We start from the raw sequence: 17,152 nt of genomic DNA on the forward strand, positions 1-17,152 counted from the left end.
CCGTCTGTAGGGTGTAGGAACTGTGCTTGGTGGGCCCCGTGAGGCTTCTCTGGCCATGCTGGAGAAGGAATCCTGAAAATCTGCTGTTTTCCCCCATACTCCTTTAAAAAGAAGTGGAAAGCAAGGGGATAGAAAGTAATCTCTCCTTCACTGCAGCATTCTGTCTCTTTCAGAATACTTCAAATCATATTTCAAGACTTCTCCCTTATCATCTTTGTGGTAAATAGACAATGGAAGAGATATGTTTCTTTTGACGTAGTCGAAGATGACTGGGAAAAACAGAGAAGACACACGTTTCTGATAACGTTTTTTAGGAATGATCCTCAGGACAGCAAAATACATTGAAGTTGCAGGTGGTGCTGCTGCAAAAAAAATTAAACTTGTTTGTAGTTCAGGAATTCTAGATGGTTCTGCCATGTCTGCTGTTCCTCAGTGCATGAAAGATGACGCACAGTATATAAAGCATCACTCCTGCACATGTAAAATTCTTAGTAAACTCCCTTGAAGTAATTTTTTTTTCTTCTTTTTTTTTTTTCTTTTTTTCCTCAGGTGAAAGGCAAGGATGGCGTTGGAGCTGTCATGGATTCAATGGAGCTAGAGCGACAGCGTGGAATCACAATTCAGTCTGCAGCAACGTACACCATGTGGAAAGACACCAACATCAACATCATAGATACGCCAGGTAACGACAGTTCTGAATGTGTTATGATTGCTGTTCCTTTGTGAGTCCAAAGAGTGCGGTGCCATCTTTGTGTTCGTTAGTCACTCAAGTTCACCTAATACAGCTTTCTGTGTAGCTGGAGGCTCATTCTGTTGGCTTTTGCTGTTTTCTGCAGCTATGAAAAGGCAATTCCTTGTTTCCTTTTATCATCTCTGAATAATGGGGTTTTCTCTGTTGTTCAGGACATGTGGACTTCACAATTGAAGTGGAGAGATCTTTGAGAGTTCTTGATGGAGCTATTCTGGTTCTCTGTGCTGTTGGAGGAGTTCAGTGCCAGACAATAACTGTGAACAGGCAAATGAAGCGTTACAATGTGCCATTTTTAACATTCATCAATAAACTGGACAGATTGGGCTCTAGTCCAACCAGAGCAGTACAACAATTGAGGTATTTATCATGCAAAATTATTTGTGAAATAATTCTGAACCATTCACATAGCAGATTAATACCAAGAATATTGAAAAACATTCTCTTGGGGGGTCTGTAGTCACAGTTTTGGAGGATAATACCTGATTTGTGGTTAAATCTTAATCTGACCTATAAAGAGTCTCTATTTTCTCAAGAAAAACAAATGTTAGTGTCAGCCCAGCCTTGCAGTGACTGAGAGTTGGGGTTTTGGTATTTATTTTGATGATGGAACTATTATTTAGAGCCACTTTGAAAACAGCCTTTTCATTTCCCAGGGAGAAGACACAGGGTTGAACAGTTTCTAGTTCAAATACCAGAAGTCCTGCTTGCTTCCTACCTGTGGTCTTTCTGTGCCCAATTTAATCTGTGAGATACATGCATGAATATGCATTAAGGGAGAAGCAACTCCCATCATCAAATAATTAATCAGAAACCAGTTTGCACTGCTCTCTTTCCCATGGATGTTGCTCACCGTATCTGTTGGGATATAGATCTGGCAGTCACTCAGGTTACAATGCAACTGGGCATTTTTTCATCAGCATTGGTAGATTTTTGGCACTGTGCAAAGAACAAAAGATAATGATTTTGTGGGAATGGGATGTTGTCCAAAGACCATCTGGAGCACATATATAGAAATGACTTTTTTCTTGATCTAGTTTGTATTTGCTCACTTTTTCAGATCCAAGTTAAAGCACAATGCAGCTTTTGTTCAGATTCCAATGGGGCTGGAGGGAAACTTTAAAGGAGTTATAGATCTTATTGAAGAAAGAGCTGTCTATTTTGATGGTGCGCTTGGGTAAGTTTTGCAACTTGCATATTTCTTAAGCTGGAGCCCCTCTTTGTAGGAGTAATGCTACCTGTAACTTCCCTTCAGAGGTGAAAAAGCCTGCTCTTTGGAAAGTTACGGACATGGCTTGTGCTAGGGCTGCAGTGTCACCCTTCAGCTCTCTGATTGACAGCACAATGATTCTGCAGGGTCAGGTTTAGCGATGGGTAGCTGCAGCATGGTTTGCTAACAGCAGTGGTGTGGAGGGGTGGTGGCCACACTTGCCACCCTGAGCAATAGGAGACTTGCTTCATAACGGGAACTGATGGTGTATGTTTGGCACCAGTTTATGGGGATGAAGATAAGATGTGGGTGAGGCTGTTGAACAGGTTATCCTGCATCCTTGCAAACTCCTGCCATGAGTGGGAAAAAACCCGCTCCTGCTAAAGCATCAAAGATAACGCATTGAGATTCTTAACGTGATTTTTTCAATATCTATGTCAATGGTGGATTCTTCTTGGTCAGGCTGGTCATCACAATGATTAGTGATTGAAAGGTTGATTCACGTAGTGTTCATTTAGAGTGATGATGTTATTTATGTATGTGTAGCGAGACTCTTCGGTATGATGAAATTCCAGCGGAGTTTAGAGCTGAGGCTGCAGAGAGACGTCGGGAATTGATTGAATGTGTTGCTAACTCGGATGATCAACTTGGGGAGCTGTTTTTGGAAGAAAAGATTCCCACAGCTGCTGAGTTAAAGGTAACTATTGTGGTAGTTCCTCCTGTAGCACCATTATCTCACTCTTTTGTGTCCCTATCCTCCTCCTTCCCCCAACAAAAAATCTCTTGAAGAAATTTGCTTGAGTTCTCTGGTGTGAGTGTCACCTCCCCCTTCACTCCTTGTTGAGGGCCCATTCAAAATTTGGTTTTTATTTGCATTGGAAAGTCTGAGCTTGTGTGTGCCCTTTAGGGACCAGCAAATGGCTCAAAGGTACACCTTGTCACTTTTGTCATTCTGTTGCCTTGCCGTGTTACAGCTTGGTGGCTATGACTGGCATCATGTCCCACAGCAGGTCAGTTGTTGAGATGCTGTAAGTCGTCTTTGTGACTAGGAAATCCTGCTTTGTTTTATATTTGCACGGGTTACATCTGAAGTGAAAAGAGCAGTACGCTAGAAGGGAACTGGAATGACTTGACTTGGAAATTCCAGAGGAATAGAATCCAGGTCAAAATACAGGTTGTGTTTTTTTGTTTTTTTTTTTTTTTTAAAGTAATTGCATTTCTTGAGAGAGGGGGAAAAATTGGTGCATGATATATTAAATACTTCAGATATCAAATGGCAAACATGCCAAGATAAAAGGATACTCACAGAAGTAGTTGGATGGCTGTACACTGAAAATTATTTGTTCTTGTGACTTTTCGGTATCGCGGGTCCTTTAAGCGCTTGTTCACATAATAAAAGGTGGTCGGGAGGCCTAGGAAGATCAGCTGCAGTTGTACAGTTTGTGCAAGTCCTGCCACTGTTCACTCCATGATGGGATCTGCTTTTGCAGTTCTGTGGAGGCTGGACAGCAGACTAACATGAATTCCTTCCTTTAGACTGTTTTATGTTGGACTTAATCTCCACGTACTGTAGTGGATTGTTCCGTGGGATGGCTGTCCCTTCTTTAAGGCTTGCAGTTGACTAAGGATGCCTCTGGAGTTACTGTGGTGTCAGCTTTAGCCAGGACAGGTGCAAAAGCTTGGCTGTCGTCATGTGAGGGTTGGAGAGCCTGCGCCGCACGTGGACCTGCTTCTGCTGTGCCGTGAGCGTAAAGGTGATCTGAGGACACTCACCCTTAGAGAAGTGCTAAGCTGCTTTGCGTTTACTGCACGGCCCCACGGGGTAGGTATGTAACTCTAGACGAGGATGTGTAGCTGTTGACCCGCAGCGATCTGCTGGGCTTTGTGTCTTGGCAGGCGGCGGTGTAAGGGAACCACGCTGAGGGCTGTACACTTTGCAGGCCTGATCTCAACAGGGTTGGTTTTGGTCCTTACTGCACACTCAGTGCAAGGATTTGTGTGATGCATCCTGCTGTTTGCTGTGGTTGGAAGTTAACTTGCGCAGTCATCTTCCAGTGCTCCAGGAGACCTGTTGCTTGATGAGATTAAATAAAGTGAGGTCTGAAAGCCTGATGCGGTGGGAGAAGGCTTGCAGGCAGACTGCTTTTTCCAAAGAGCTGCTGTTGGAGCTAGAACAGCTTGTCTTTGAACAGTGAGGTCGCACGAAGTCTCCCCGGGGCCTGGAGCCTGCTGACACAGCACTTCCTATCTCCTTTTGCTTCCCTTTGCCTGCAGGTGGGTGCTTCGGTTGGTAGCTGAAGAAGACAAGTGGAACTGAGACATAAATGTGATCAGCAGGAGCTGTTCCTCCGAGTGGAGCCTGCTAGGCCAGCTGAGTTTGAGTCAGATGTGATCACTGAGGTTGCTGCTTTAAACATAGCTTTGATATTTAAATCCTCTTCAAAGTATCTGGCCGGTTCGCAGTGCCCGTTTCCCTCTGTGCAGCCGTCCTTTCCCTGTTGGGGTTTGCAGTGCTTGCTTTCCTGGAAGTTGCCCGCTCTGTTGGGATACAGAGGACTGGCAGTCCCCCAAAGCCGGTGGGCGTTGTCAGTTCCCTTAAGGTTTATTTATTTGAATCTTTGTGACTGCTAAATTTTGATCGCTTTTAACTTTGTTACAGACTTTGGGTTCAGAGGGGTTTCTTAAAAAATCATTTTTGCTCTATGGGTGATTTACTGGTGATTAAAGTCTCTGGGAAGAGTATGTAGGAATCTGTATATCCCAGCTTGGCTCGAGACAAAAGCACAAGGGTTTTTTTTTTTAAAAAATACTGAGCAAGTGTATCTGTTACTGATAACCAGGCATTTAGTTATTCCAGTAATTAAATATTATTTTATGAAGCCTGAGCTATTCCTGTTACAAAGCAGCCCTTCTTGCTTCGGTAAATACAGAAATTAGCAATTTTAGAGACCTGTAAGAATTTGTCCTTCACCTAGCAGAAGGAATGGTACTGATGTGAATAAATACATTGTGTTGCTGTCAAAGGTGAGAGATTTTTAGCGGGAAGCTATTTTTGATAGCTCCTGCTGGGAGGGAAATCTGTTACCAAGATAAATTTGTCTATTCAGCATGCCTCTGCTTCCCACTTCTGAAAGCCAATTAATTACAGCTCTAATGGCTATAGTATTGCAGATGCAGGTTAATTTGTACTAATATGTCCCTGAAGATGGATTTTCTTTCAGTGGCCAGCAGCCAAGTTTCCACTGAAAATATCTTTTTGTGGAAATGATGCTCAGTGTCACTCCTGGCTGTGACAGTCGTAGCATATGATGTTTGCTGAAGATCAGCTGCTTCAACATCACCTAATTTGCTGCTGTCCGTAACACTGCACTCAAGGCACTGGTGTGCCCCAGGTACTCAGTGGGGCGCTCAGTGACAATAATCTTTATGTGAAAATAAAATTACTTTTTTCCCCAAGGTCATTGTTGATGAGGATAAATTGCAGTCTTGTTGCTTCATTTGGAAACATGTGGCTGAATGAAAACACCAGGCATCAGCACAGCCCTATTTCCAGCGCTCTGCTGTATAAGAACAGCCATGATGAGCAGAATTGCTGATGTAGGATTTTTTCCTTGTATAATTTTTGTGAAGTCATTACATCAACAAATTTAAGGAGCCACTGTTCTCTCTGTTAATTATGAAGACAGGTTAACCGTCTGTGCTCTAAATAACTCTCAGAGTAGACGATGTGGTTAACTGGCTTGGCTATGAAGGAGAATTCATTTCTTTGAGCTCATCAAAGAAGACAGGAGCTGCTCTTGGTTGGAGCGAGGACCTTGGGAAGCGTAGGGAGATGGCATCCTCTAGTGGCAGGGAGAGAGGACACCAAGGTGGCAATCTTGGCTGCGATAATTGATTGGGGAGTGGGGAGGGGGGCAAATAGCTTCTGTCCACCTTTATGGAAGACGGCTCCGGGGGCAAATATCTTCTGTCCACCTTTATGGAAGACGGCTCCGAGCACTGTTACGGAAGCTGTTGGTGCTCAGTTATGCTTTGCATGCGTGGTGTGGTGTTTGGCTGAAAGGCACTGAATAAGTGTGAGGTTACCATACAGTTGGTTTATCTCGCTCAGTTTGCTAGGACATCCTGGAAAGATTCCCAGGACCATTGGTGCAACTTCAGCAGGTCTGTAGGTGAATGTGAGTAGGTTCTTCTGTTGTGCTTTTAAAACCTTCTTCATCAAAAGTGATGATTCATTGAGCATGGCACGTGCCCAAATATCCCTTCCTTACCTAACTTCCTCTTTCAGAAGAGTTGTCCTTAGTTTAAAGATAGTGAAACATCTCATCTTACTTCCACAAATTCAAGAGTGTGTTGTTTCCCAACATAACTGCGTAGGGGGAATGGCACATCTGGAACAGAAATTAAGAATCATGACTTTTACCAGCAAAGAATCAAGAACTTTTTCTGAGTATTTTGGGGTTATAATTATATTTATCTTAGGCATTTTCATTTTTAAGTTGAATTAAGATGAGAGGAAAAGATCTCACAATTCATATTTTCCAGCTTGCAATCAGAAGAGCAACACTGAAGAAGTCCTTCACCCCAGTGCTGGTGGGCAGTGCTTTAAAGAACAAAGGAGTACAGCCGCTGCTGGATGCTGTCCTGGAGTACCTCCCCAATCCTTCCGAGGTTGAGAACTATGCTATTCTTAACCGGGGGTAAGTATATTCATGAGCAGACAAATGCTCTTGGAATCAGGCTTCAAAGCAGTGCAATATGTAGCAGGAAACATTCTTAACAAAATACATGATTGTTTACCATTTCTATTAAATAATGCCATCATCATTGTGTGCAAACTTCCAAAACAAAGCTCATCTCTCATTTGAGGGTTACTGTTTGTACTGGTATTTTTAACACACATTAAATGTTAAATTTTAAAACTTATTATCTGAGATGAATAGTTATATGAAACAGTTCTTTAGAAATTAATGGCTACCCTTAAAACTGGGCCAACAGCAGAGCATCTTCTAAGTCTCCTTTATAAACTGAATGCCCTTGGGACTTTCTGAGGTTGTGCTCACGTTCGGAGAAGGCTGCCATTTTTGAATCTTAACATGAACTCTCTCTTCATCCCTGTTTTTAAGGGATTCTGAGGACACAACCAAGTTCCTATTGAACTCTGCTCGAGACAATTCCCAGCCCTTTATAGGCCTCGCTTTTAAACTGGAGGTAAGCTGTTTCTCTTTTCTAATGCAGCAAAAGCAGCAGAGAAGCAGGGCATTTCCTGCAAGAGTTCCTGATGTACACCAGTCCTGCTTGCACTGAGGTCTTGGTGGCTTGTCATTGATGCCTGGGAAATGCCTTTCGTTTTGGGGGAAAAGCACCTATTTAAAGCTTTGTATTTTCAGTGTATCCATTTGCACTCGTGATGGCTATTTTACTTGGTCACTGTGTATCTGGTAAAGCTAAACAAGAAGTTTCTAGAGGATGGATGCCCAGAACATTACCTATCTGGGTTGTACTCACCTTGTGTTAGCCCCGAAGGATTCATTATTTGCAATTTGAGTAGAAAACAAAGCGAGTCCATGCAGATGGTAATAATACCAAAACTTATGTGGATCAGATTTTAAAATCAGTTTATGTTTACACTCAATTTAAATGTGACTTCTTTTAAAAAACTGGTTTCAACCATAAAATTACAAATGTATCAAACATTGCCAATTTGCAAGTTTTGAAATAGATTATGTGCCTCAAGTACTTCATTATTTTCTTAGTTAGAACCTGAAAATTTGCGGGGCTTATGGGCTTCAGATACTTTCAGAGAAAAATCCTGGGTTGGTCTGAGGTTGAACACAATGGAACATGAGACAGTTGGAGAGGAAAAAGTACAGAGTTTTAATCAAAAAAAGTTATTTGCTACCTAGAGAGTAGCAGTTCAGATTTCATACAGAAAGTGACTAGCCAAGTTGCTAGTTAATGTGTGCCTCTGCTGGGAAGGTGTGGGAGTGGTAAAATTGGCGAAGTAAAGGAAACTGCCAGGAGCTGCCAAGTTCCGTTCCAGAGCCAAGTGAAAGCTGAGACTACCTTAAAAAACCATTTCGTTTACACATCTAGTGTGTAAGTTCAAAACAGAAACATTTAGTCGGTCAGTGCAGATGATGCTTTGAATAGTAGTGGTCTTGACTCCCAGAATGATTATATCTGATTTCGAATGAATTTTGATTCCAGGCTGGCCGTTTTGGGCAATTAACCTATATTCGAGTTTATCAGGGGATGCTGAAGAAATCTGATTATATCTATAACACCAGGACTGGGAAGAGAGTGCGGGTACAAAGACTTGTCCGTATGCATTCAGACAACATGGAGGTGAGTGTGAGAGGCACAGTCCACCCCGTTGCCTTTCAAACCACTCTTACTAAACAAGCTGCTCACTTTTGAATTATTTCTGAATGATGTGGCATGTCAAATTTCTGCTTTTGTTGTTAATTCCTACTTTCCTGTAGCACTTAACAGAGCTCTACAAGAAACTGGAATGATCTTGGTTGTATTATTTCCACTGAAGTGGCAGAATCTTTGCCTGAGCAGCATTATAAAATGTCTTTGAGGTGATGGCTAAAGAAAGCCAGCTGTGGTATCATCTCCATATTCCATACTTCTGGGAGAGGGGTAATAGGATTGGCAAAATACACAAAGTTTTCTTCCATGTGGTTATTGAATACAATTCTTACACTAAACATTGATTATCAAACTGCTGCAAATACTACCCTTCCCTGTGTCAGATTCCTGAACTCTGCAGCTGGTTCAGGACTGCCTGAAACAAAGTACGTTGCTTGCTTCACATCCTTAAAATAGCACAAGTTAGCATCCAAGCTGAGGGCTCCTTTTTGTGCTTTGAATAAAGAGATTTACAGAGCACGTTATCAAAGCTGGGATTTTCAAAGGAGCTTAACCTCAAGCTTTTCAACACAGTATTTATATATCTTCTTAAAACCAGGTGTAGTTTGTAAGATATCTTTCAGTGTTATCTAAATAGTAAACTCTTCTTTCTTCAGGATGTTAATGAAGTTTATGCAGGAGACATCTGTGCATTATTTGGAATCGATTGTGCTAGTGGGGATACGTTCACTGATAAAACTAGTACTGACATTTCCATGGTGAGTACACCTTGTCATCCGTGTGCCTCGTGCATTGGAATTTACCAGGATTTTGTTGTAAAATCATTCAGTTTAAATATATTTTGATGCATATCCAACCACAAATATTTTTTTGTGATTATTTGTTATACCTCAAGAAGCCTGAATATATGGAAGTGCAGTATGTGCAAGAGAGATACACACCTGTTTGCCATGCTTGACATCAAATATATTACTTGAGTGTTAGCAAACTGTTCTGGGTTATTAGAAGCGGATGCTGTTACCCCAAAATATGAAGCTACGTATTTGTGTATGTATTTAAATACATCAGTTTTAGTTATATGTACATTTACAGAATCTGCTGGGAAGCAGAGTCTTCTAACTAGTGTGAAATCCAGAGATCAACTCGCATCTAGGAAGCAGTGTTGGAAATCCTGTGGTTGGCAGTAACAGCATGTGTTACGTTAGAGCCTTGTAGTAATCTGCAGGAGAGTTACATCAGTTTGTTAAGCTATGACATTAAATACATGATAGATAAGTAAAACAGTCATCCCTGTTTGTAACCCTGGGTTCTTGTGAAGAAACTTTTCTGGAGAAAAAAGGTGTAGCAGAACTCGATTGTATGATCTCTTCCTTTATGGTCGTTGCAGGAATCCATTCACATCCCTGATCCTGTCATTTCAGTAGCTATGAAGCCTTCCAACAAGGTAGGAGCCTATGAATCTGCCTTTTTCAGACTGAATTACCTTTCCTTTGCTGCTTTTACCACTTTAGGCAGGTTAGCAGTTAAACATGGAACCACCGATTAAAATGAGGAGTGTTTTAAAATGTTCTATCCCAAGTGCTTGAGAAGATATCATTCAGATAACTCAGCATGTGGTTGCGTTAGGTGGTATCACTCAGCCATAAAGAAGATGCATGTCTTTGACCTGGGTAAAGGAGGACTTGAAGTAATTGGAGGGATAAATGCAGTTATAAATGTATCACTGTGTTTCAGAAAATAACCTCGTGAGAGTAGAAGTGCTAAGCAGTGGATAGGAAAATGTGAGGCCTTTATTGTTGTGTGGGTTCTGGATATTGAGTTAAATGTTTTCTTGCGTGTGTTAATTGTTTTTCAGAATGACTTTGATAAATTTTCAAAAGGCCTGAGCCGCTTTACAAGGGAAGATCCCACTTTTCGAGTCCATTTTGATGATGAGAGCAAAGAGACCATTGTTTCTGGAATGGGGGAACTGCACTTGGAAATCTATGCACAGGTAACTCGGAGAGCAGATTCCACAGACTCTGCTTTTGATTGTTTTTCCAACCAAGCATTCTCTTTCCTTTCTGTCTGAGACCAAAATCTACCTGCAGCTGGGCTGACTGATGCCAGCCTTTACACCTCATTTTGTAATTGTGCGCCTGAGCGAACATCAAGTTTACAAGATGTTTGGAGGTGCACAATTCCACTTGCTTTTGTGTAAATCAGGGTTATCATGTGACAGTTTTGAGATCTTCCTAGCAGAAAGCACCGTATCTTTAGTGTGAACAGTATTAGCTGCTTAGGGAAGAGCTTAACTTCTTAGTCAACTTTTGAAGATCGTTTCTGTCCAGTGGTTCTATTTTGAAGGCTTCTATTTCCTACAGGAGAGAGAAATATTATGTTTCCGTGTTTCTAAATGTGTTATTCCGTAACAAGAGATGACACAGGCAGGAGGAAATACTTACAGTGATTTATTTGTTTCTTTCAAGTTGATTTTAGTCTAACACAATAGATGTATCTGAAGTGTTGACAGAATGACGAAAGATAGTTTTTGTCTTGGAAGACTTAAACTTCACTAGAATAATTAATACTGTTCCCTTTTCTTGTATCTAAAACTATAGCCCCTAAACAAGGATGACTGCAGAATGACGGTGAATAATTTGTAACGTTAAAAAAAAAACGTACCAAGTCCCCAAAAATCAATCCAACCCCAAACCAAAAAACTGGAGAAAAACCTGTAAAAAAAATAATTTCTAATATATTGTTCCAAGAGAACAATTCTGTATTTCATTCTGCTTTCTTTTTTTTTTTTCTGCAGCGAATGGAAAGAGAGTATGGTTGCCCTTGCACCATGGGAAAGCCAAAAGTTGCCTTTAGGGAGAACGTCGCCACACCTGTGCCGTAAGTACTCTTTCTGGTAACAGAAGTTTTTAAATTTTATTTTGATGCAGAATTTGATTACGTAGCAGTGAAAGTGCTTTTTGGATTATCAGATCAAAGCACAATGTACAGGAAAAGTGTCATTGAGGAATTACTTTTTTCTTCATACCTTGATTGCACATCCACACTCATCACCGTATTTGCCCCCTCTTCAAGTGCTTATTTTGTAGCATTTGAGCTTCTTCTGTTGCCACACCAGGTGGTCTGTTATTTTGATGCAAGCTTTGGCTGACGACTGTCCTGTGTTACTTGAACACCACGCTGTGGGTGCCAGAGAACTGTCATGTGCCAGGGAATAATCTCCTGTGGGTAGAAAATAAAACTAGAAAGTGAGAATGTAATTTCTTTGCACAATACTGCCCAGGAATCGACTGCTGTAATACAGGCAGACCTGGGCTGTTTACAAGTAGTTGATCAAGCTCCAGTAGCAGTGCAGGGTAAGCATAACACAGTCCTGCTGAGCTGTCCAAGTATTTGAAGTTCTCCTGCAAGCTTTTTGCAGCCTGTGTGTGCTCCATGCTGCTGGAACTGCATTTACCTCTTCTATAGGCAAGTTCTGCAGCTCAAGCATGCCTGTGTTAGATTACCCCTCTTAACTGTTAGTGCTGTTAGTATTTTGGGACACTCGCCCTTCACCAAACAGAGCAGAAGGAAGAACCTTTGTTCTGAAATTAGCTATGACTTATCAGGAAATTTTCTTCATAAAAAAATTTAGGAACTAAGACCACAATAGGTGCCCCCACTTAACTGAGAGCACAGTGGGGTAGGAAGCAGTGGAGTTAGAAGTGGGAGTGAGATCTCTGATTATCAGTGGATGATTTATTACAGGAGGCCACACAATTGAGAGCTTCTCTTTCAAATTTTTTGCATTTTTCTTATGAAAACACTTCTGCAGATTGCAAAATTATGATGGGGAATAGCACACAATGTAAATACTGTTCTGGGAACCAAAGTTTCTGCTGCTTTCTTGTGTGAGCTACTGGGGTAGACAGTACGTCTGTGTACTGGTCCATCACTGCTGTCCTCTAGCCCAGAGGCACTCTGCAGCTCCAGCTGGAAGGCGGTTACACAGTCCAGGATGCTGGCAGCTGCTTCTTCCCTTTATCCCTGTCCAGTTTGGCAATAGCATCTCCCAAGAGGAGAGAGCTGTGAATGACCAGAGTATTGAACCTCTGCCATTCCCAAGAAGGCCCAGAAATAGCTGAAAATTACTGTCTCCTGAAACAAGTTAGAGACCTGTTGTTTCCTGCCTGCATAGGGGCAGAAGCCAGTAATCCTGAGGCAGCAGAAATAGATGAAAATTACTGTAAACAAGTTAGAGACCTGTTGTTTCCTGCCTGCATAGGGGCAGAAGCCAGTAATCCTGAGGCAGATGGGTGGTCATTGCCACAACCTCACCCTGGTTGCTAAATGACCTGCCGGCCTCAGATCTGTGAACACCCCACCATCTGCGTGGCTGAGTTGGAGGTTACACGGTTGGCAGTCTTAAAAAAAAAAAAAAGGCTTTTTAGAAGTAAGACTTTACCTGGGACACCATGTCATGAAGTAGAATCAGGTAGTCAAATTCAAGATATTCATCACTTCTTTTCTGGAGAGACAAGATGGAAAGGGCTGAATGTGGGGCCTCCCCCCCGCGTTAAAAGCAGTGAGTCAGTTCTCTTTGGTCATCATAAAAATTCTCCACTATATTTCAGATGAAACTGGCAGTTCGTGTTAACAAATAAAGCAGATGGAGCTTAGTCACTATAACAAAACAAACAGGTACTGTTTTGTAGTTCTGTGAACTCCAAAATTGCGTTTGAGAGACTGAATATGAAGCTTAAAACAGTGCTAATTCTTAATCCCTTAAAGAAGCGAGATATATCAAAACTTCAGCATCTCATTTGGGAAGGGAACACCTGATTCTACAAGGTGTCAGTTTAACCCAAATAATCCTAAATAAAATTGCCAGTAGGATAAGACTTGCAACACATTCCAGAGGCCTTACAGTGGTTAGATAACAGGTTACAGTGATTGTGTGACAGAATATCCACTGGCCTTCGGAACCTACTCTGTATGTGTCTGTTCTTCAGGGAAAAGAAAAGGAACAAAATTACTCAGGAGATGACAACTGGTTTAGTTTAATAGTCTTCCGTCTGCCTCATCCTTAAATTCATCTGGTTTGTTAAAGAGGGTTTTAAAATGTTGCTCATGTGCAGCCCTGCAGCATTTGTGAATTGCTTTCAGATAGCCATCAGAGGGAGCAAAACGTTAACAAACCGTGCTCTCAGAATGAGTTTCTGCCTTTCCTTCATACCCACAACTTCATGGAAATTCACTGGCTGTTCTGAGTGGCCAAATATTTGGGCTCTGAAAGTCTGTTCTGAAGACTCCTGGTTTTCTAAATACGAAGTCCTGCTTCTTTACTCTAGCTTACATACTAAATTCCTTGAATTTAAAGTTGACCATCCCTTTAGGAGTTATTCGTAAATCACAGTATATTTTCTCCAAACAGAACAGAAGAGAACTGGGACAATCTACAGAATTCTATTAATTTAAAAACAAAACCAAAACCTTTGCTCTGATAATAACTTTTCTGAAAGCAACTTGCTTTATCAGTTAAACCTGTTCCAGGCAAGAAGGCTGCAGGACCTGAAGATAAACACAACACTTGTAACCATGCAGAAATAAGTGAAAATAGGAAATACTTTGTCCTGAAGTATTCTGTTCCCTTTCTGCCCTGTGACATGTCTTCCTGAGTTCATTTTCTTATAAATTGATGCTCATTACACTAATATAAGTCTAAGAGCATTGCTCCAATTGACTGAATTTTCAGATCAGGTAGAAAGCTATCCCTGATGTGTTGCTGTTAACCGGGTCATCTAAAAAAATTTAGAGAGCACTTCTGCAATATGAATGTCTCAATTGAAAAATGATTTTAGTTTTTCTCTCCCCATCCAATCCCCCAAATTAAAAACTAGTAAAAGTAGCTTTGGGAAGAACAAAGTAAAAAAGCTAATAGTGTGAATGGAATTACATTGGTATTTTCTTTCTTGATTAGCATTTTGAGGTGCACTAGCAAATGGATGGAGACTGCAGTACTGCAAACAAAAGCAATGGAGATTGTGTTTTATTGAATTTGAGGTGCAGCCCATTGCGATTTGTCTAGATGTGGCTATCACTGAGGTGTCGAGCGGTATTACCATGACTGATTGCCGGATCGTGGTGTAGATGGAGAGATAAAGGACAGTATTCTAATGCGTATTATGCAGATGCAGGAATACTGTCAGCTGGGCCTGCACTACAGATGAAAGGCAGGAAAGTAATAAAAAACTGTAATCAACGGATGACCTCCAGCTGGAAGAGTCCATTTTCATAACCAAATAAGTGTAGAATAACTGCTCTTGCCAAGAAGACACAGCTTCTATAAGCAAAATTGATGAAGAGAAGGAGTGATCTAAATAAACAAGCATTGATGATTTGCTAGAGGAAAGGGGTAGGTGGAACAAAAGCAAGCACGGGCTTAAAAACGAACTGGACCAAGAGGTTCAGACACAATTGAGATTTCTTGCTTAAGAATTTAGGTTTAGCTGTACTCCAGTACAGCTGTACTCTACTTAAAGTGCTCAGCTCTTTAAATACTATTTTTTTTGCAGGCCATTGATGGTAACTTACCATTTGCTTCACATGTTTAATTTGGCCAAGTTGTAACTTGGTGTTTTCAGTTGAGTTCTGCCATATGACGTAGCCAGAGGCGACCCATGCTAGCAGGTGGATGGGCTCCATTTCTGGGGGCACGTTGCCATGGCTGTCTGGCAAACAAAACAAACAATATACGTTAAGCAAGATTCATGGAGCAGCAGCTATGAACAGAACCTTATCACCTAACAGTGGGGTTTGGTGCTAAAGTCACTGGCGTACGTTCCTTGCTGTGTCAGGGACCTTCCATATAATCTTGGAATAGCAGCTACACCACCACTGAGTCTATTTTCCTCCCACTTCTTTCTCTTAATATATAAGGTCTTCAGGGGTTGCTCTAAAGTAAGAGCAGACCCTAGTACTACAGTCGGGGTGTCTGATGTACCACACAGAGAACAGCCACAGCGAGTGAGCAGGGCGCTCGTTAAGGGAGAGGTAATGGCAGCAAGTGGTTTCCGAGAGCAATCATATGCAAATCATGTTGGTTCTGGATTTCAGCAGTGAGCAATAAATTCAGGAGTGTTGTGATTGACACACCACCCTGAATAAGGGGAAGGGAAGCAGCATGTGTTCAGAGGAGGGCTAATGGCCTGACCCCCTTGGCCCTGGCTTGTGTAATGGGGGCTCCCATATGGATTGTGGACCACCACCAGTTGGGCTCAGGTTTGCTCTCAGACGTTGTCTCAAAAACTTCCTTCTTGCCCAGACCCCTTCTTTGTACCTGGTATGTTTTCTGCCACAAGCTCTTTTTCCAGGCTCTTGATTCGACTGTAGAATATGTTATCTGCTTCGTCTGTGTTCTTAAGTTCTCCTTCAATTGTGAATTGCACATCTGGAGCAATGTTTTTGTTGCCCAGATGATAAAGAACCTCAGCAGTGCAGTTAACAGTACTGTCCTGTTACAGAGTTAATTATGGGTATTAATATTTAATTAAATACATGTATAATATTGGTAATTTGCACTTCTACCATATTCTTTTCTTTATGTATTTGCTGGTTTTTATGAGCCTGGCCCGTAGGGATTTGTGATTGTTTTAAGACAAGGTTTCACTCATAGTGGCTGTCCTATAAGGGCAGCTTGCTTTCTGCAGTGATAGAAGGGGCAAGGTTTGTGGTGCAGAATGTCACTCCTGCTATTCAGGTGGAGTAATGGGTTCATATAACTTCAATTTGAAGTTGAACGACACCGAAATGTCCCTGCCATCGCTCAAATGTTTTATTGCATCATAGTGGTAGGTACCAGCTGTTAGGGGCTTTTATGGTGTAAAAAATGGGGATTCCCTTTTGGTAAAGTTAAGCCACCCCCCTCACCCTGATTTGCAGTATAGAAAAATCTGAAATATCTGAAGTAGTATTAACTGCTGTGTCCACTGGCCTCAGCTAGGAACAGCAGCATAAAGTGTTGGATTTGTATTACATGCCAATAATGCCAACTGTATTAATTATATAAATCTGAACTCACTTTGTCAAGGACATCTTCTAACACCAGTTCCAGATGGTACTTATGCCCTAAATCATCGATGTCCTAAATAAGGCAAATATTAAGAACATTTATTTTGTAAAATGTTGAATTATTTTGCATTGTGGAAAAGATTCAAGTTATTGTGAAACACGCTGCAGCAGCAGTGCCGTTCTCTGCAGTACCCATACAGAGCTCGGATACTCTTTTATTTCCTCCTGCCAAGGTTGCTCATTTAATATGCATCTGGTGTGGCATCTGGTTAGTACTCCTCGTCCATTTCTAGACTTGTATACTACCTAATGGTCAGATGTGGGCTCCCTGTATGACTATGTGTAATAATGCACTGCTTGGTCAAATACTAAGGGAAGAGTCTTAATTGGGTTCCTGATATTAAGTCCGTTTTCCACTTTATTATGAACTGCATCATGTTCTATATTTTTGGGGTATCTACAGTAATTGCTTAAGCAAGCAGGTTCGTTTTGCTGTAATCCCTGTTCTCACAGGGTTATTCAGAAAACCCAGAACAGGTCAGTAGTGAGGTTTGTCCTGGTAGGCATGACAAGAGCGTCCTCTTGGTTGGGAGGTTCTGCAGGGACCGATGCCATGGTCCGATTCCGTGGGCACAGCGCAGGGCACCGCTCCTGCAGCGCTGTTGTCCCAGCGGGCAGGAACACAAGGTGTATTTCGCAGTGCAGGCAGGGTGCTGGTCTGCGGGCTGTTAACCAACAACCCCTGTGTTCCTGCTTCTGTTGCAAGA

The 17,152-nt window shown here is 41.7% G+C and overlaps 2 protein-coding genes across 2 annotated transcripts in view; one reads left to right on the plus strand and one right to left on the minus strand.

The window, feature by feature from the left end:
* Positions 1-11,220, plus strand: part of GFM1 (G elongation factor, mitochondrial 1) — a gene marked incomplete at its 5' end in the record, with an annotated part of 11,511 nt that extends 291 nt beyond the window's left edge. Inside the window, 11 exons of the mRNA XM_010086398.1 lie at positions 550-682; positions 904-1,108; positions 1,809-1,925; positions 2,505-2,655; positions 6,504-6,658; positions 7,085-7,169; positions 8,169-8,306; positions 8,993-9,094; positions 9,724-9,780; positions 10,192-10,329; positions 11,134-11,220. Coding sequence (XP_010084700.1) covers positions 550-682; positions 904-1,108; positions 1,809-1,925; positions 2,505-2,655; positions 6,504-6,658; positions 7,085-7,169; positions 8,169-8,306; positions 8,993-9,094; positions 9,724-9,780; positions 10,192-10,329; positions 11,134-11,220 — 1,368 coding nt within the window. The remainder of the gene's footprint in view (positions 1-549; positions 683-903; positions 1,109-1,808; positions 1,926-2,504; positions 2,656-6,503; positions 6,659-7,084; positions 7,170-8,168; positions 8,307-8,992; positions 9,095-9,723; positions 9,781-10,191; positions 10,330-11,133) is intronic.
* A 242-nt stretch (positions 11,221-11,462) lies between these two features.
* LXN (latexin) lies at positions 11,463-16,458 on the minus strand (the record flags this gene model as incomplete). Its single annotated transcript, XM_010086399.1, has 5 exons — positions 11,463-11,558; positions 12,781-12,843; positions 14,910-15,046; positions 15,655-15,829; positions 16,396-16,458. Coding segments are annotated over 5 exons (534 nt in total), but the record flags the coding sequence as incomplete, so codon positions are not given.
* Positions 16,459-17,152: the final 694 nt, after the last annotated feature.

Source organism: Pterocles gutturalis, unplaced genomic scaffold, assembly GCF_000699245.1.
Source record: "Pterocles gutturalis isolate BGI_N339 unplaced genomic scaffold, ASM69924v1 scaffold3996, whole genome shotgun sequence".
NCBI classification, from domain to species: domain Eukaryota; kingdom Metazoa; phylum Chordata; class Aves; order Pterocliformes; family Pteroclidae; genus Pterocles; species Pterocles gutturalis.